This window comes from Netta rufina (genome assembly GCF_964035555.1).
Source record: "Netta rufina genome assembly, chromosome: 3".
NCBI lineage: Eukaryota > Metazoa > Chordata > Aves > Anseriformes > Anatidae > Netta > Netta rufina.
Genome location: NC_140125.1, coordinates 59,541,160 through 59,561,679, shown reverse-complemented (window position 1 = coordinate 59,561,679; position 20,520 = coordinate 59,541,160). Strand labels below are relative to the sequence as shown.

The 20,520-nt window shown below is 42.7% G+C and overlaps 1 protein-coding gene across 1 annotated transcript; it reads right to left on the bottom strand.

The window, feature by feature from the left end:
* Positions 1-2,051: 2,051 nt before the first annotated feature.
* Positions 2,052-3,470, bottom strand: CITED2 (Cbp/p300 interacting transactivator with Glu/Asp rich carboxy-terminal domain 2; the record flags this gene model as incomplete). The annotated part of the gene is made up of 2 exons (XM_084284158.1): positions 3,455-3,470; positions 2,052-2,793 (listed from the first exon to the last, which is right to left on the bottom strand). Exon 2 carries the CDS (start codon positions 2,784-2,786, stop codon positions 2,052-2,054), a length of 735 nt encoding a protein of 244 aa, XP_084140284.1. The 5' UTR covers positions 2,787-2,793; positions 3,455-3,470.
* Between the last annotated feature and the right edge of the window lie 17,050 nt (positions 3,471-20,520).

The window sequence follows — 20,520 nt, the reverse complement described above, 5'->3', positions numbered from 1 at the left end:
AATCAGTTTAATTTCCCAGCTTGATTCAAAACATTGCTATTTACGCTCCCATTGTGTGGTGATATCCTCCCCTGTTTACGTGTCCAGGTTTAAAATTTAACTACATCCACCATGCTGTTTTTCTTCCTAATAAATTCAGAACACAAGACTGAAAAATTAAGCAAAAAGAAAGCCCAGTGGTATTGGTCCTATATTGAGCTTGGGAAGTGAGGCTAAATGGGATTACGTATATTATCAGGGTCCCGATCCTGCAGTCCTCACTAAAGTAATAACTTCTATGGGAGTTTTGCCAAGGACTGAGTGGGGCCAGAAGGCTGCAACAGTTGGCACTTAAGGAACAAGATGTCAATTGCCTTATAATAACGGGCCTTTTTTTTTTTTCTCCCAAATATTCAAAGTAGATATTTATAAATTTGTCTCAGTGGTGTTAGTTGGTAGCAATTTCTCAGAGAAAGGTTTTAGAGATGTCCAATGGTGGAATACTTTTAGGAAGATGTGCTAGCTACTGCCTCCTTCACCTAAGTCACTAGAAATGACACGTAGTCCTGATGCGATGCAGATCTGGATTGCACTCTTCTGTGCTAACTATCTCAGGGGAGAGAGAAAGGAGGAAGCCCACCACCCTCTTTTCCCAAGTTACAAATACTTACTATATATTAAACACTCATTTTCTTTAAATAGTTCTTCCAGGTGAGATAATAAATATACAAAAGAACAAAATCTACTATATAAATGAAAGCGGATTTATAAAATTACAAGTTTAATAGATAAATATAATAAATACTTTATGCATCATAACTCTGGACAACTACATTTAAAGCAAGTATGTTGGCAAGTCACAAAAGTTGCACCTCAGCAACTTTAAATTTCATAAAACCACACTGACAGGCATATTACAATGTTACGTATGAGGCTTTATGCTGTAAGTATGTTTAAATCCCGCTCACCTACCGAGTTCACCATGACATATATATGGGCGTAGTATACTTTATATGTTGGAATGTCTTTTTGAACACCGACATGGTAGTACAGATAGATGCTCTACTTACCAGGGACAGTGGGGAGAATTTTGAAGAAAAATACTGGTAAATGACTTCTAGAAAAACTAAAGCATTTCTTAACTTTTTATTGACATTGGCAAATTAAAATAGAATAAATTAACAATATTTTCTCAAAAAAATGTTTTGTACAAAAATACTGTCAAAATTTCCTGAAAAGCTTTCAACACAGTAGTATCTTTTCATGTACTGAATAAACTATATTAGCACAGTGTCAAAATGCTGAAGACAGAAACAAAATAAATCTAACTAAAAAAAAAAAAAAAAAAAGACCTGTGAAATGTTTGCCACTAGTCAGCATTCCATCCACACCATATTATTGTCTGTACATATGGGGGAGGGGGAATGGGTAGCAGACTTTTAAGTAACAGTATTACTTTTCCTGATCTGGAAAGGTTTGGCCCACATCTGTTAAGCTTCCAGTTGAGCATATTTGGAAAAAAAAAAAAGAAAATTATTAGTCTGCACTGCAATGCATAGTTAAAAATTAAGCAAGATGGCAGCATTTGTGCAGTAGAATCTGCCCTTCAAAGTTCATGCAACCAACTAGCGTGATTTTTTTCCCTGTTCACTCGGAATTTGAATGCAGTTCAAGTCATTGGAAATCATCGTTTGCAAAATCCACAAGATTAAGCAATTTGCCAAGATTAATATCTAACAGTTCAGCACTGTGGGAATTATGGGCATGTTACTGCGAGGAAATAAAGAGAGAGGAGGGGAGGGGGCGAACAACGTAAAAAGGCAGAGTTGGCTAGAAATTATTACTATGGGAGGGGGACGTTAATGTCAAAGCTAAAAAAAAAAAAAAGAAAAAAAGAAAAAAAGTGGCAGCAATTAAAAGAAAAACAAAACAAAAAAAGAATTTATACAAGCGCATAGTTTACTCTTGCTTTCCAGATTCTCACCTTTTCAAGCACTGAAAAGTGAGACACCGCGTCTAGGGGAATGTTTTCATTCACACCGATAGAAAGTCCTTTGTTTGTTTTAAATGAATCAGCAGCTCACCCTGCTGGGCTGCTGTTTGCAAACGAAGTCTGTCATGAAGTCAAACTCGTTCTGTCCCAACCACAGCTCGGGGAGCTCCTTGATGCGATCCAGCCCCATCTCGATGACTAAGGACATGAGGACCTCCTCGTCGATGAAGTCAGTGTCTATGACATTGGGCGGCAGCATCGCCGCGGGGACGTGGGGGACGGCGGGCGGCAAGCCGCTGCCGCTGCCGCCGTGCTTGGGGTTGCAGTCCCTGAAATGCTGGCTGCTGCCGTTCAGCTGGTGGCTGCCGGGGTGCAAGTCCGGCATGTAGTGGCTGTGGGGGTACGGGTGGTGGCTGAAGTACTGGTTGTTCAGCTTCTGGAGCTGCATGCTGGCGCTCAGCTGCCCTCCCGGGCTGCCCACGGGGGGGGCCAGGAACTGGGAGCCGCTGAAGCGGGCGGGGGGCGGCATGCTGCCGGCAGGGTGCCCCCCGGCCACGCCGCCCGGCCCCATGGCGTGCCGGACCCCGCCGCTCGCGTTCATATTCCCCGCTCCGTAATGTATATGGTCGCCCATCAGGGCGCTGAAGGCGTGCGGCTGCTGCTGTTGCTGCTGCTGCTGCTGGTGCTGCTGCTGCTGGTGGTGATGGGGGGTGGGAAACTGCCCCATGCCCAGCCGGTGCGCAGGGTGGTGGTGGAGCCCGCCGGAGCCGTCGGGGAATCGCCCGTGGTTCATGGCCATCATGTGCTCTGCCATCGCCCACCTGGAAAGTTAGCGAGCGAGCGGGTTAAGGAAAGCGCCCCCTCGGACATCCAGCCGCCCGCTCTCGGACCCGCTGCGGCTAGCTTGGCCCTGGCAGAAGCGACCGCGCCGGTGCCGCCGTCCTCGCTTTGGGGAGGGGGGGCGGGAGGGAGAGCAAAAAAAAAAAAAAAAAAAAAAAAAAAAAAACCTCCTACCGCGACTCCGCTGTGGAGCACAAAGGGAGAAACGAAAAAGGAAGAGGAGCCCGCGGCACGAAAAGCCCGGTCCCCTCGGCTCATCCAGCCAGCAGCACGCCTTCCCACTTCAACTTGTGCATACCTATCAGCGGGAAGTGTTGCATACGGCAACAGCCGCCTCCTCCCGGCCACGTCCAAAACGCTGCCGAGCCCCCCGGATTTGTCAGCGAAGGCAGCGTTTTTAAAAGGCACTCTTGCTAACTTGCAGGCAACGAGCAAAGAATTAGGAAGTCCCACCTAGCCGCTGGCAGCAACTTTTGCAATTAAGTCCCGATTAAAAAAAAAAAAAAAATACCAGAATGCACGGATAAGGAGATTGAGCCAGGCAGCCGAGAAACACCTTTCCTCGGGTATTTAACCGGTCCCCGTTTTCCTGTTGCACACAAAAGGGACACACAGCACCAGCTACACAACCTCCGCACTCACCTCCCGGCTTCTTTCTTCTTTTGCTTCAAAGGTGGCGGTGAAATCAGTCAGTAAAAGTCACCCAGCATAGAGAGGGCTTCCCTGGCTCTCTCCTCGGCGCTTACGTGATGGTGATATTATCGCTGCCGCTGCCGCAGCCCCAAAGCTGTTTTTCACTCCTCGGCGAGGCTCATCGGCACTTGCCAACAATGAGCTGTGTTTCTTACCCAGCTTTGGCCACAGCTAATATAGGATTTCAGAAGGGAGGAGCAAAACCCTTACAGGCAACCAGAAGTAAAACCTGGAGCAAGCGAGGGAAAAAAAAAAAAAAAAAAAAAAAAAAAGAAACAACACCCAGCACACACACACTCGCAGGGCACACACACACACACACACACGCACACGGGGAGGCTCAGGAAGGGGCCAGGCGGGGCTGGACGGCATCCAAAGGGCCCCGCTCCTCCTCGCCTGGGCCACACGTGTGTGCCTGCGGGTCGCCCTCGCCCCTCTCGGCGCCTCCCCCCGGGAACAAAGCGGGGCTCCGCGGCCCGGAGCGCAGCCCCGGCGCAGGGCGCTGCCCGCCGGCCCCGCTCCGCTCACGGCCACCCCCCGGCCGCGGACACGCGTGGGGCCGGGCGCCCCCGCGGGGCTCCCCGCGCCCGGCGCTGCCCCCGCTCCCGGCGGCATCCCGGCCTCCAGGTGCCCGGCCCCAGCGCCGTGGGACCCCACGGACCCCCGTGGGTGCTCCCCGGGGCCGGCCCCTCTCCCGGCGGCGAGATCCGAGATCCACCTTTTTCCACAGCCGCGGGCGCCGCATGCGGGAGTCGAGGGGGTGCGGGCACACGCAGCCCCTCCGGCCCTGCCTGCCTCCTCTCCCGGCTTTGGGCCGCAATTTAGCGGCCGCCCCAGGTGTGCGGGCTGTGGTCGGCTTTGTGAGGCTTCTTATTGTGACTTGTTTCCTTGCGTTGGCAGGAAAAATAAGATAATACAGACCGTGGGGAAGGGCTTTGTAAACGTGCTCGTCCTGGCTGGGCACGGCCCTGCCACCTATGTGGTGCCCTGCAGTGCTGTGGCGAGACTTGCCCTGTGCTGCCCCACCAGGGACATGCGTGTCCCAAATGCCCCCGCCATCAGCGCTCCTGCACCGTGCGCCTCTCGCCCCAAGGCCACCAGCTCCTCTCAAGGGCGGCCGTGCTGAAGTAGCCGAGAAGATGGGGGCAGGCCTGCTGCAGGGATGAGCTGGGTGTTGTCCTATTTTCAATAGCACCTTCATCTGGCTTTCCCCCTCTCTGCTTTCCCCCTTTTTCGTTTGTCCTCTGCCAAACGAACAAGGAGGGGGAAGCGGCAGGCAGGACACCATCCCCGGACACGAGGCTTGTCTTTAGAGGTCAAAGCAGCCATCATGAAGGCTGGGCTGGAGTTTCTGCCCCTCCACGTGCTGTGCAAGGACACAGCAGTGGAGGACATGCACAGAGTTTCTGGGGGGAGACATCAGTAAGGGCAAAGGGGATCCTTGGAGATGCTGGGCACACGGCAGCCCTCTTGCCCCCTTTTGGGCCCTTACCTGGCCACAGTGAATTACGGAGGTGAAACCAAAAGGAGGGGTAACTCCAGCTCATGTCCACTGTGGTGGAGGCAGAGCTGGGTTCCTGAGTGCAGAGAGGTGTGATGGAGGAGAGGAGAGGGACAATCCCCTGCATGGCTGCTGCAATCCTCATGCATACAAGATACCAGAAAAACACCCCACTGAGCCCCCAGCTGTGAGGCACGGTAAGGATGGAATTAGAACCTTTGGAGGACAGGCAGCTTTGCAAGTGTCAGAGTTACCTCAAGGAAGTGACTTCATTCTGCAGCTCTGTTTCCTGCAGGGATTACGTACAATGCCCACCACGATTTCATGTTTTGGTCTTCTGATGCCTGTGAGTAAGTACACTTTTGGGAAGGCACCTACTGAACCAGGGCCTGCAGTCTGGCTAGGGGTGGTCGGAAGAGTGACACTACCTTTCTGGAGATTTTTCTTTCTCAATGTTGTGTAGGTTTTACAGGGCAAAACAATGAATAATAAGAAGATCCCGTTCCATTTGGCAAGTAGTCAGTTGTGTATCATGACAAGTGGTTTGTTTAATGTCACATATCCATGGTGATATTGGTATGCCTTTTTGCTCTCCCATGCTTTGAGTTTGAGATCCTTTTTAAAGCCAGGCACACATCATATCACAGCCCTGCAAATGCCATTTCCTATTTTCAGCTTTCAGATGTTGGAAGGTGGTATCAGATGCCAAAGTGAGTTATGGAGAATTGGCAAGAGACTGCCAGAAGCAATAGTATGCATGTCACAGCCTCCATGGCACCTCACTCATATAAAACATATCTCCAGGTATTTACAGCCCGTATGCAAAGAAGCAGGCAGGATGGAGCTTTCTTCATTGGGGGTTGCAATGTGGTCCAGATAAGGCTCAGCACAGTGGTGCAAGATGAGCCAAGTTTTTCATTGTTACAGGCTTTATGGCCATAGCAAAATGGGAACACAATCAATTGGTTGCTTTCCAGGAAATGGCTGGTGACAGCCATTCAGGAAATCACTTGGTGACAGGCGGCTAAGGGAATGCAGGACAAAGCATGAGCCCATCACCACGGAGCTGGTAGCAAGCTCTGAATCTCCTGTTTGCCACTCCCGACCCGAGCCACAGTTATTTAAAGCAATATTGTCACCCATAGTCCACAGAGTCATCTGCACAACTGAGTTGGTTCTTCAGGCAAACAACAAGAAAGCAGGGCAGTGCGTATCAGGAAAATTCTGGAGGTGGCCAGGGGTGGGAATGAAAGCAGACAGTTCACATTGATGCTCCTCAGTGAAGACACAGAGTGCAGTTGAAAGCAAAATGCAGCTTCTATGCACATTTAGGAAGAATCCCTGAGAACTATCAAACACAGAAATGGAAAAATGAGGAAAAGATGGATCCTCAGTTGGGTGTTAACATTTTAGATGAGAAGGTCACACAGGAATTGATGGATTCCGGATGTGGCCCAGTTCACTCCTTCCAGGCCTGCAGTGCGTGGTGGAACAGAAAGGAAAATCATAAAGGAGAATCCCAGATGGTGTTTTTCCAGGTATTCACTGGAAATGTTCAAGTCAACTGAATACTTGTGGTTCTAGGGATCTGTCACTGGAACTGGGAATACAGAGCAATGAGCTTTGGAAGGATTTGGATCTCTAAATTGTTGTTTGCAACTCTGAAAATATAATCTGTAACTCTCTGTGACTTGTTTCTCCCACATCACCCCTGGATGTGAGTTTCTGTGTGTTCCCTCCCACGCTGACACAAAGCAGTCAGGAAAACCTAGTTCATGACATCTGCTAGGGTTATCTGATAGGAAATTTTATATTAGAATGATATCCTGGAAGAAATGCCCCTTCTGTAGAAATGATTAAGCTATTCTATTGAGATGACAAGCCATGATTTTCTGGCTGCTCTTACTTCTGACCTCGTCACTGCTTCCTTCAATCCCGCCCTTCCCTGGGGCAACTGTGGCACAGCAGGGTCCCAGCTCCTTGCCCTACCAGCTCCAAGGGTGCCTGCTGCGTTTCACTGCCCATCCCTAGGAAAAACAATGAACTTGACAAGTTTCTTCCAGATGGGCACCCAGGAAGCACAGAAATCTGTTTCAGTCTCTCAAAATGCATTTTTTTTTCTCCCCTGGAGTTGCCTTTGTCAGGAGAACAGTGGGTTTATTGTCTGTGGGGTGAAAACACAGGGTTTTTGACTAGGAGGCGGGTTCCTTTTTCTGACATGCTTTACTGAGAGACCTATTCTTCTTAAATGGTTTTGGGGGGAAGGGCAGACACGGGGTTAGCTATGGGCCTGGGCATGAGATCCTCCAAGTATCCAGGTGGGAAGGAATGACCTTGGCAAGTTCTGCTGTTTGTCAAGCACCAAAGTCAAGACTATGGTAGAAGACATAGTATTAATGCAGTTAAATTCATTCAATACGAGCTTCCTAAAGCCATCACAATTCCCAATGCTGATTCCAGGCACCAGCCAGTCGTTCTACATAGCTCAGCATAAGCCCTCCTATTCTATCAGCCTTTTCTTCTTGGGAAGGCTGCAGTTTGGTGAGGTGATGTACCTGTAATGACCGCACTGATGGTGACTTATGTTAGAAGGAATTACTGGAATGATGTCAAAGCAACAGAAAATTTGTGTCATCCTCCCCACAGCTGGCTAGTGTGGGAAGGTGGGTGGCAGGGTAGGGAGGAGCAGAGCATGTGCTCTCCATTAGTCAGCACAGGGCTCATTTTCTCTTTGCTAGGCTTCACGAGGTAGTCGATCACTGTGCTGATTAGAAGAGGTTACTCTGCTGAGAACAGTGGTTACCATCCTGTTTGTTAGCAACAAATCTTTATGAAAAGCAAAGAATTACATGGAGCAAGGAACTTGCTGAGCCATTTGGGAGTACATTAGAGGGTTTCATGGGCTCGCATCCCATGTTTGTGTGCCAGGAACTGAAGATGCAGTCATCAAAGCAGTGTTCTAAATAAAGGAATATGGGCTATGCAAATTGTGTTGCTCTCTCTCCACTCACCATTTCCTGTTTGTTTAGATGGCTCAAGATAGTAATATGCTGGTATATTTTATATTGGTGACAATGAATGTGGTTTTGCACCTTTCATCCAAGTTGTTTTATTCATGTGAGAAAGTCTTGGTGATAGGCTCTGTTGTTTTACTGTTACGCCCTCTCAGTGCAGTGCTTCAAGACTGTGTAATCACTGCTGAGGCTTGTCCATAAGTGTAATTTTATTGCAAGGTATTTTCTTTGAAAACAAAATTCTGGAAAACATAGGAATACTTACTAAGAACATTATTTCATGAAGAGGTCCAAGAGAATACAAAAAATAAACACATAAATACATCTATCACTGATGAAGAATCACTTCATTCTGTTCTGTCACACAGAACCCCAACATGGATTTTTTTGCTACTCTTTACTTTTGGGTATCAGTGGGAAATACAAAAAAAAAAAAAAAAAAAAAAAATCCAGAAATAACCAAATAACAGAAATAACAAAAGGAAAATGTTCATGTACCTTTGGAAATGTGGCAGTAGCTTCTGTAGTAAACCAAATGATACCAGGTTCAAATTAAGCGCAGAGATTAAAAGCAGTCACCAGCAAGGCTGTAGACACATAATCTTGTTCCATTTGTTCCATTGGTGACTGAGCCAACTAATAATAATACTGTTTTGGGTCAACAAAGGCTTTTAAAAATGTTTAGATAGAATTAAATATTTTATTTAATTAAAAATTATTAGAAAGCAGAGTACATACTTTTAAGTATGTATTAGACCTGGATGATTACACCTAAAGTGTTCACTGCGTACATTCTGTAATTAATTGAACTCATAGTTGACAAGTAATTTATTTGAAGTCCACTGAATAATTGAAGTTTATTATTAGAATGAATTGGAATTTTACAAAAAAAAAAAAAAAAAGAAAGAAAAATGTTTATGATTACAAATATAGGTCCCAGTCCAGGATACATTTGTACACATTTTTTAGGCAGATCAACAACAACATTTTTTAGGCAGAACATTTCTCACAGTTACTTTACTTTCTTGCATCTGCATAGAAATACTATGTTTAAAATCAGTGAGTCTATGCAGGAAGTAAGACACTTCTCAGTATGAGTAAAGGTGACAAAATATAACTTCTCATACCACCAACTGACCAAATTGATGCAACTTAAAGACAGTGATGGTTTATACTTGGGGCTGGATTTCCAGGTGGTTGCATCTTTACAGCACAACAGTATGCATGAGGCACTGATCTGTGTGAGTCTCTGGCCTGGAATCTAATACTATCCAATCTAAAATCTAATTGTATTATTTTATTGCCTTTATTCTAAGTCTACATTTTCCCTTTACACTTTCAATATTTCTGAAATGAAGAAAACGTTAGTAGAATTAACATAATGTTTATACAAGACAAATGTTCTGTTACTATACTGAACATCAATTTAGATTTGGGTAAGCACATACTTTAGGAATGCTTAATGGACCTCATGGTATCATATGCAGGAGAATCTTTCTAAATCACAGGAGAAATACTGACTCCCATGGGACTCTACAAGAGCTCAGTACACAGCAAACAAATATGTGTTAAATCTGCATTGTAGTATGTAGCAAGTAATTCTATAGTATAATCACAGTGGTCACTAAGGCTTCTCCAGCATCCTTGCCATTTTTAATTTTATTTAAATAAATAGGGAAGTTTAATCCTCCCCATGACAATAAAGGGTTACAAGCAGCTGTGGTGTTGGTCACGTGTAGCACATAGTCAGCAGACAGTTGCAGTTTCAGTTACATTTTCTCCTTTGATTTGATTATGTTTTTCTCCTAAATTAAATAATTGTAATGTGTGTACTATGTGGTAATGGCAACAGCATTCATTCCAGGCCTTTAAGAATATGCAGTGGTTTAGGAGAATTTATAAGCAGTAAACCTTCTCATCTCATTCAGCATTTTAGGCAACTTTATTCGTGTATACCTTCTCTAGTTTCGTTTCCTTTTACAAGCATGAGGGATCCATGAATCATTCCAGTATGACCCATCTTTTCAGTGGATTTACACTGCATTACTTTAGTTGAAAACCTGTAACCCAAACCTCTATTTTTAGTCTTTATATATCAACTTGGGTCTCATCTCAATCCAGTACTTCACATCGTCTTTCTCTGGAACAGTGATATCTTATCTCTGTTCTCTGTGGCAAGGGTTAATCTTGCTCAGACAGGCCATTCTCAGTGTAGAAGATGCCTATCTAGGCTTCTCCCTTCCTGAATGCTTGCTGCAGACAAGGCTCGCTGCTATTCCTCTCAAGATTAGTTACACGCTTTCTATGCGGATTACTTCCTGTTTTCCCTCAGCCTTTCATTTTGGTTGGCACCAGCCAGGGCTGTTTCCACTTGTGCAAGTGGCTGTTTCATGGGCTGTGGGATTCAGAAGCAACAGACCCAATTTCAGTACCTTTCAAGTTTTGCTCTGAAATGTGTACAGTGTAAGTCAGCTGAAAGCCTGGAAAACAATGAAATATCAACAAAATAAATGTAAACATTTCAAAATAGTCTGTATTTCCCCAAATTAGTCAAAATCCAAGTTTCTTAGCTGCTTATTTAGAATCTCAGAGATTAACCTTCTTTTCTTATCAGGCATATCTTCATGGCTTCTGCAAATTTATGATACACTGATTTTTTATACTGATTAATTTGGCTTTAGGATGTTTTTAGGAAGGCACAGCAGATGTACAGGATTTTTCACACTTTGCTGTTTTTGTGCGTCAGCCTGATGATATCATACTCAAGCACTAATAATGCTACTAGTTGCCTTTTACATAAATTAGCACTTTACAGCTCCAGTGCATAATACCAACTACCTAATTACTCGAGAATTGAGCACACAGTCTTTTCCTTTTAAAGGAGAAGCTGATGGATTCAAATGCTGATATGTAATCAGAAAGGAAAAGAAGCCCTTTAGCAGCCTGTTTAGTGGTTTCACCAACAGACCAGGAGCCAGGGTATTTGTTCTCCTCCCCTCTCCTCCACCTTCCCAATTACAGCAGTGTAATGAAATTCAGTCTTAAGCACCTAAATTCCTTTCTCCTTGTGAAAGTCTCAAACACACCCTATTTTGTCTTTCTATAAAATGGAAAAAAATAAGACTCCCCTCCTAGAAAATGCCTAGTGAAGATCTTGTTGGTGTGAACATGTGAATATTATTACTGTGGCCATGGATATTTGATGTCAAAGATTGTAAAGCTATCCTATTTTGCTGCTTTTATTTTGGATCATGAGTCTGGCAACCTTAATGTCAGTAGAAAGTTATTATCATCATAAGCTTCGGTGGAGGCAAGGTTCACCTGGCCGCTTTGAATATCACACTAAAGTTCTTTTCCAAAAACCTCTTGGCTACAGTTCCTTGCAGCACTCACTCCTGCTCAAGCAGCAGGACAAAATGCTCTCCACTCTTCTTGGCCTTCCCTGTGTCCTAAGTACTCTGTTCCTAGCGCCTCTTACTGATTATCCCTGCAAGACTCTTTGGAGGCTTTTGCTTCCTTTCTGCTCCAGGGTGAATTATCTCTGCAGACTTTCAATCCTCATAGCTCTTGCCCAGGAAGATCACAGAAATTTTCCTTCAGAATAGCCCCCTTCCTGCAGCTACATGCAACACCTTCTCCCCAAAAACCTTCTCACCCAGCAAGTTGCAGAAGTTCAACAACATATTATCCATGATTGTGAAGTTGTAACCTTTGATAACTTTACATAACTGCGTCCACAACCTCTTTCTTCCCTCCAGACTCCGACACCCCAATAACCAATTTCCATTCATGCAGCAAATGTTAAATCCACTTTCCCTGACTATAACTTCACATACAATAAAACAAATATCCTGTAGTTTTCTCTATTATGGAAGGTGTGCAGTGACAGAATATGTGTTTTATGTATGTCTGAAGTTCTCCTCAAGATCTTTGGTGAAATATTTCCTCAAAGTATGAGGCTGACCTACCCTTCTACCTCCTGATATTGCCTGCTCTTCACACCTCTACTTACCAGTCCCATGTCAGGGCAGGAAGACTACTAACTGTATACATATAGCTTATACTCCTCCAAGAGCCTGAGAAATATTCACTACTCTGCATTTTCATTTACAGATTTTCTGGAAGTCCTCATATTTGAGGATAAAACTCCTGCCAGTTTACAATGTTTTATGAATGTTTCATTCATTGTCTTCAGTGTATAAATCTCAAGGCTACTTGATTGCTTGAGAATATTTATGTCGCTTGTGGAATAAAACAAACAGCTCTGTGACTAATACTGGCTTAAATTGATTGTATAGCTCTGATTAATGCTATTTTTAACTGTAATATTAGGTTCATTGCTGCTCATGTATTATGGCTAGCTATCCCTGGCTCAGTTTTTGTTAGCACAGCACAAAGGAACTTGATTTCAGAAAGAACATATAGCTAAAAGGATATCTGAAATTCAGTCACACATATTTTGCCTGAAGATAGGTACTCACAGCACAGAAAAAGCTGCTGGTACAGTAAGTTCAGTATCTGCCTACTAGCAGTGCCAACACTAATGTCTTCTAAAGAACTCATAATGCATCAGGCACTGAACAATACTATAAATTGGGGAAGGATTCCTTCATGGCCATACAACAGAGAAGACAAACCTACAATACAATGTGACTAGCTAGTTATATCACCACTGATAGAGATGTAAATCTGAGGGATTTCTGTCTTAACCTTGTCGAGTTTTGAACGTTGTAAGATGAAGGTTCTTGTCATTTTTATTTTCTTTATAACAACAGATGAAATGGTACCTCCCTGGCTTGTATAATCAGTTCTGCTGATTACAGCAGTTGATGGAGTGACTCAATTTACATCAGCTGAAAGACTATTTCCTGCTTTTTTTTTTTTTTTTTTAATGTATGTGTCTCCATATTTCAGTGGTAAACTAGGCTCTTTCCCATAATAACAGTTTATGACTAGTTTTCCACAGATTAGTTATATGTTGCATTGATAAACTATGTCCTTTTGAATGTTTTATTACTATTGAACAAGATATATGCTATGTCTGTTCCATCCCTCACTGTATAAACTTTCTTGTAGTCTTTCTTCAAAAATTATGATTCTGCTGTGTAAAGATGCTGAGAGCCTAAGATGCCCAGTAGTCAGTAACAGGGGAGATAATGTAACACTTGTAAGGACTGACCTCTGCAAGGTCATTTGGTTTATTTTGTAGGCATGTTTCTCTTCTTCATCCTTCTAAGAGTACTTAAAAGAAACTTTCTATCATTGCTTTACATAATCACATTACAGTATTTTCTGTCTTTTTCTGTCTTTTATTTTTATTTATTTATTTACTTTTTATTACAGCTTGTTTTCTGGGTTTGACTATTGCAGTACACTAAGCAGATATCTTCATTAAGCTGTCCGCACTGATGCCTCAATCTTTTTGTTGAAAGGTTACAATTAATTCAGAACCCATCTGTGTATACAAGTAGTTTAAATCATGCCTTCCATGGCATGTTACTCTGCACTTATCTACACTACATCCCATCTGCCATGGCATTCCTTGATAATTTGGCTTTGTCAAGACTTTCTCAGGTGCCTTGCCATCCGCCAGCCTCATCTTGCCTGCCATGCCTACATATCTAACCTCTCTGGTAGGTCCTCATGAAGTGTGTTGCAAAACACCATGGTTAGTATTGATCCATGGGGTACCCCACTAACGTTTTTGAAGAGGACTGAACAATTATTCCTACTCTGCTCCTGTGTGCTAGATTTGCATCCACCACTGGCAGGATGTTACCTCTTCTGCTCCTGTAAACTAGCTTTCTTTGGTAGTCCTCTATGAAAGGTCTTTATTGAAAGCCTTTGTCTGTTTAAATAACTTCCTTTGATTACTCATTATCTCACATTTTGCTATCACTTCACAAAGTTGCTCCAAAATCCAAAGGTCATTGACCAAAACCTTCTTTGGTTTTACAAACTCTTGGTTGACCCAGAGGCTTTCATTGCCAAGGGTGTTGTTATTCCAGTGTCCTGCCAAGGCAGGTGAGCTTCAGGAACATTTTACTGCAGTGCTGCTGCGAAGGGGGGCTGCTTTGTAAACTGAATTCACCCAAAGGCCTGATTGCTTCTGTGTGAGTAAAAATGTTTTCAGAAGCAATTCTCTCAGCCACTTGAGAGTATCAGGAATAAAATAAAATTGAGAAATTAGGCTTTCTCAGCAAGGACATATCCAAGTACTCACATCCCAGTTTGGAGCTGGCTGAGGGTTCGCTTTTAACTCAAGGGTCCCATGCTTGTACAGCTAATTCTGATGCAGGCCACTCAGCAGCTATCACTCCCTGTGGGGCACATTCACCTCCAGCCCTTTGTCCTGGTCCCCTCAGTGGCCCACTGCCTGCCTGCTCGCCTCCCTCTGCCCCTCACTGTGCTGCTGTGGCCTGGAGGGCAGGGGAGGCACGTCTAGGGCCTGCAGGGGCCTTGTGGGGAGAGGGAAAAGGGCTGGACTGACCCCAGGTAGGGCCAGGCTGGGTCTGCAGCCCCAGGGTTATTGCAGACCCCCATCAGGCCAGGTGTTCCACCAAGGGCTGTGAGGGTAAAATGTAATGCAAAGCCAAAACCTCCTCTTGGGGCCTCGCTGTTATGATTCTGTTTCACACTAGTGATCATTATTTTGCTCCCAAAGCCAGGAGTCAGGATCACCAAATCGACAGGTTTGTGTAAGAGGAGCGGCATGATTTATGTTTTTGTTTTTTTTTTTTTCTCTTTTTTTTTCCCAAACTCTTCTTCATAGGTATAGAGAATGGAAAATTACTTTAAAAAGAGGAAGGAGGGCTCAAATGATCACCCAGTGCAAAAAATAATGGCAGAAAGTAGTATAGACCTGTGACAATCCATTGGAAGTAGAATAGCAACTGGAAAGAAAAGGTGCTCTAAAATTAGGCGACAAGCTTAATCTTCCCTAAGAGATTTTTACTTTCTTTTTACTGGTGGTAGTGTTGGATTTTTTAGTGTCTTTTTTTTTTTTTTTTTTTTTTTTTTTTTTTTTTTTTTTTTACCTTAGCAAATTTAGCACTTCAGTGTCAGGCCATGAAGTCTCAATGGCAGTGTTTAAAATACGGGCAGCTAGGGAACTTCATCTAAAGCTGTACTCCCAAGCACTGCTGATACAGATGGGGTTAGGCTGGCCTTGTCAGTCCTGAGAGATGCTAGAAAAAAAAACTTATATAGACAAGGCCACTGTGCCCCAATTGGCAGACATTGCAGTTTTGAAGGTTGCTTTGTTTACTACTTGTTGGCTTTTTCTAGCAGAAGATAAGAGGTTTAAATATGCAAGCACAGCTGTGATTCTAGTCAAAATGTGACCATTGTGCCTCCAAGGGCAGGAGGGAAATGGAAGTCTGGTGGCTTGAGAGAAGGTTGGATCACCTATTTTGCTGGCTTAAATGAAGTGGAGCAGCTGCATTATAGGATGCGGATCCCATCAAGTAAAACATATCCTGATACCCTGATTCCAGGTAGCATAAAGAAGAGAAGCAGCATTTCCTCATTCTGTTCCCTCAATAGTATATGCTTTGGGCATATACATACTCAGCGGCTGGTACTGTCGGTATCAACTTGTTTTCCCAAAGCTTTTGGTTCATGGTGTTCTAGTCTGGTGAACAAAAATTTTTAAAACTTTTTACATTTGCTTTCATGTTAACCTCAGTCAAGACCTGACAAATCTGACATGCTGAAAATAAGTGATACTCCTTTGGGTTCATTTTAAGGCATTCTTAAAAAGCATTAGTTTTCCCCCTTGTGATAAAAGAATTTTGCAGTTGGTTTCAATGATATATTTAAAATCTTGCTTTGCTTTTGAGGTTCTTTTTGTAATCTAATTTAAATTTCTACTGCTTACAAGGCCTGCTAAGAATTCCTAATTGCTGTATGGAACAGTAAATATAAAAACAAACGGCAAAGATCAGTGAAACAGAACAAACCAGCTGGAATGGAATTTATTGCCCCTCTTCTAGCAATACAAACTTTTTTTCTTTAACTGACTGCTGTGATTCAGTTCTCTTCCATAACCCTTTACCCTCTTCTTACACATATAGGATTTTTATTTTCTGAATTATTTTTGGAATAATGGTTCTATAAAATTTGATTTCTTCTTTTCACACCTCTATTCCTCTCACAACATCCTTGAAGCCAATAAATTAATTTATTTCTCTAATAATTGCAATGTGGAGTGGAGATTATATCTTAGGCATTCAAGATGCAAATGACAAGTTAGGTCATTCAGCAGTGTATCTGCACTGTTTATGCCTGATGATTCTTGACACTTTAACATGTTCTCTACTGTTTTTCCAATCTAATTTTATAAATTTTGTTGATTTTGATTTAAATTGGGAAATCATTCTGTAATACAGTAGATATCACCAAGAGGAATGTCCTACATATGGGAGAGAGAAAGGGATTTATTTATTTATTTTTTAATAAAGTCAAGTTTTTGTCTTATAAAGTTTTAAAACTTCTTGTTAACACCATATTGAGAAATGTAAAGAATCTATCTAAGAACACTGGAATGGTGATGCAGCTTGTAATGAGTTTGAAGGAAAACTGAGGATTAATCTTGTCAATAAGTGCATTATGGGGACTGCTTCTACAGCATTTCTTCCTACACAAGCACACATTGCCCGAAATAGGGGTTGCGCAAGTGCAATAGTTGCAAAAATTATGCAGCATCCACTGAATAACAAACAAAAAGTATGTGTAGTATTAATTTATCTACAGTCTGAAAGTCTCTCAGTTGTTTTAGCATTTGAAGTGATGAAGTACAAAATGATTATACAAATGCCTAAGTGGAGAACCATTAATCTAACCCCAGAAAATTTGTAATTATTTGCCCTACTTTGTTTGGTGGAAAAGGAAATAGGCACAAATTTATTTAGGCATCTCACTGAGAATGAGTGATTTCCGTGTGAGCTCGCCATCTAGACAGCTGCTGGCTCCCTTAGACCTTTGTAGCTTTTGGCCTAAATATTTGGCCTCCAGTCCCTTGCTCTAAACACTTCTTCGGAACTTTCTAATTCAGTAATTTGTCTTATGAGACATTAGAAAGAATGTACAAGGCTTTTCTCTCTCTCTATATATATCAATTAATTGGCCTTTTTATGTAGTTTAATGTTACATATTTATTTCTTAAGACAAACAGTCCATGGGTACTGTTGGTACTTTGCTGCTTTGGAAATCAAGATTTTTTTTAGGTGCCTGAGGCTGTGTATAGTGTTCCAGGCTGGAGCAGTGATGCGGTTTTGAAGTTAATTCCCCAGTTGTCTCTGCTTACCATGCTCTTGTTTAGTTTGTAAAGTGTTTTTGGTATGTGCTAACCAGATTTTACTTCCTCTCAGAGAAACTAAACCAGATTTGCTCTGCTTGTACACCAGCAACACTTTGACAGCCAAGCCTGTGACTGGTTCTTTGAATAACATTTAATCAGCTGTGGGGGGGATGCACACTCTGCTCGAGGGACAGGACTAAGCCTAGTCTGAAGCAAGTCCCCCAGACTGCTTGAATTGCAGACATAGGAGGCCTAACTACCAACAACTTTGATCAACTGATCTGCAGCTATCAAATTACTGGCTAATGATAAACATAGTCTAAGACTTAGATAATATAATTTTGGCACCTCTGGCTGGCTGGCTGGCTGGCCCATTATTTGGATTAGGGACTCACTACATGCCTCTTCCAATTCCACTGGAAGAATAAGTCATCTTTCTCTCTGGCTTAATCACTTGGAAACTACATCATCTCAAATTAAAATTGCTTTTTCCTATTTACAAAACCAGGAATGGTTTCTAAGAGCTCTACTCCTCCCACATTGCTTTATTTTCCAGCTGGGTCCATCATGATTCCAGTGCTCAGATAACAAAGCACCATCCACGGGGTGATGGGGGTGGAGGCACATTGGGTGGGTGTAACTGCCCACCACACATTTAGATCTTTTTTTCAGTGAATCAGGTGAAAAAGATAGTACTTAATGTCTTTAAGAAAGGGCTGCCTGCGTGACAAGTACAAATTATACTTCGTGTTCCTGTAATTTGACCAGTCAACACCTGGTCTAACACAAGTGATATACTGTTAAAAGAGAATTCCAAAGTCACATCTAACACACAGACGTATCATTTACACTATGAAATAAACAGGCAGTTAAACTCCCCTTTGCACCCTAAACCTCCAGAAAACCTCAGACCTCAAAACTTTACAAACAAGATTTACAAAAAGGAAGAAAATGTAGGTCATAGCACAACAATTTCTATTTACTGAACCGTTCCCTTTACTGCTACTACTACTATTATTATTATTATTACTATTATTAGTTTGTATAAATCAATGTTCAGTTTTTGAGTCATCATAAAGATAGAAACATTTTAGGATAGAACTAGGAAAATAAACATTCACAAAATAGAGTCTCCATTGAAATAAATGTGTTTTATCTCAGCTAGTAAATTTAAGTACTACTTTAGTTTTGAGTATATAAATAAGAAAACTGGAGTGCTCAGATGACATTGGTTTAATAAGTTCTGCTGAGAATTATTCTTTAAATTCTGTTCACTGCCAGAACTGAAAGTAGGTGCCCAGCAGACCAAAAACAAAAACAAAACAGTAAATAATTATTCAAGAAAGTACTTTTGAATTGTGGCACTTGGAGTAATAACAGTTTGGCTCTCTATAATACAATATGTAATTGAACCAGGTTGGAAAACAAAACAAAACAAAACAAAACAAACTTGCTGAGGAACAAGTTTGTCTCCATGCATCAGAAACATGGGGGAAAAAAAGAACTGGAGAGAACAAGAACATAAAACCAGGGCAGAGAAGGAAGGAACATGGAAGATTCAGTGGCTATTTAGGAATAAATGAGTTTGTAGGTTGGTAGTGAGGAAAAAGCTCCCTCAGTCTGCTTTAGGCAGTCAGCTGAGTGAGCTCACCTCCCTCCCCCTTTCTTTGCTCTCTGAGCAAAATCATCAAAGCTTGAACAGGCTTGGAACTGAGTCATTTGAGCCCTCCAGTTCTTTGAGGGCAGGGATGTACATCAGAAGAGAGCAATTAGAGAACATTCACAAACTTGTCTCCAAATTGAGCATCTGCTCACAGCATTATGTAAAAAGCAACTGCCATCGGCTTAAGAAAAGTACCTAGGACTCTGCTTCACATTGGGTTAGGTATATGTTCTGAGGCTGTTTCGTGGCTGGAGCCAGGGACTGAGGACCGTGTTACGTTATGTTACATTAGAAGTATCTGCCTCAAGAGGTGCCAGGCATGGGCCATTCCTGCTGATCTCGTCAGGACTACTAGTGTGAATAAGGGCTTGTCTACACATAAAGCTATTTCTGATTAATGCCACATGTGAATGCTCTGGCCACACATGACATTAATCAAGAACAATTAATCAGGAACAACTCCATGTGTAGACAAGCCCAAATTTAATGTGAGGGTGGTCACAGAATAGTGCTCTACACAAGAGAGACCTCAGAGCAGATGAGTAATTGCCTGTCTTTTCTATGTGGATAATAATACTCTCTTGGCAGGGAATGAATAGATATTTGAGAATGACTTCATTTTTCACTGCCAGGTACACACACCCACACCCACCCACCTTCCATCGTCAACAGTACCCAGTACCACGAACATGAGAGTGGATCACTAAAATGGGCATCTCTTACTGTTGCTGCCTGGTATGTTCAGCGTTAGGCTTTGTATTAGGTCTTTTACTAGACACTTGCAGGTGTCTAGTGTTGGCTATCTGTGCAGCTATCTGTGTTGGCTAGAGGTGTGAGGAAGTAGATTTATTCCTTTATCTTGGGAAAGGATAAGCTCACAGAGCCTAACCCTTTGTCACTAAATAGCTTATTTTGCTCAGGGCAAGCTTGGGTTAAATTTTCTTGATTTAAAGCAAAGTATTTCTAGTCTAAGGCTGCTGACAAATGCTTATCTAGACAGCTTTTAAAGATTGGGATGGTTCAATGTACTCCAGGATAACGTCTTCTTGTTACCATCATGAGAGTCTCTTAAGCTGGGGCTGATAGGAAACAGAATCAATCTGGAGGTGGGTTGGTGTGCTAAGGGAATATTTTTAAATACCTGAGCTGTCTCCCAAGCTGGCTCTTGCATTCTTTTATTCAAGCTCTTCTGTGTACCATTTTGTGGAGAGCTCATTGCCCACACTTAGCTCACTCTGGGTGTGACCAATACTACTTTGCCCCCTTCTCCCTGCCTTTTGGTGCTCAGACCAAGAAATCACTGCCCTGCTTCTATGTCTGGTTGGGTTGGTAGGGTCCGCTGCCTGAATGATTTGCTTTTCCTACTCAAAACTTTGACTGGAGCTCACTCTAGTATATAATTTCTCATGAAACAATATGAAATGCCTTGAAAGATAGTGCATCACAGGCTTATATTATATTGTTTATATTATTATTTTATTTTTAATTTTAAAATTTGTTTTATTTTGTGATGGAGGACACAAAATGTAGGCCAAT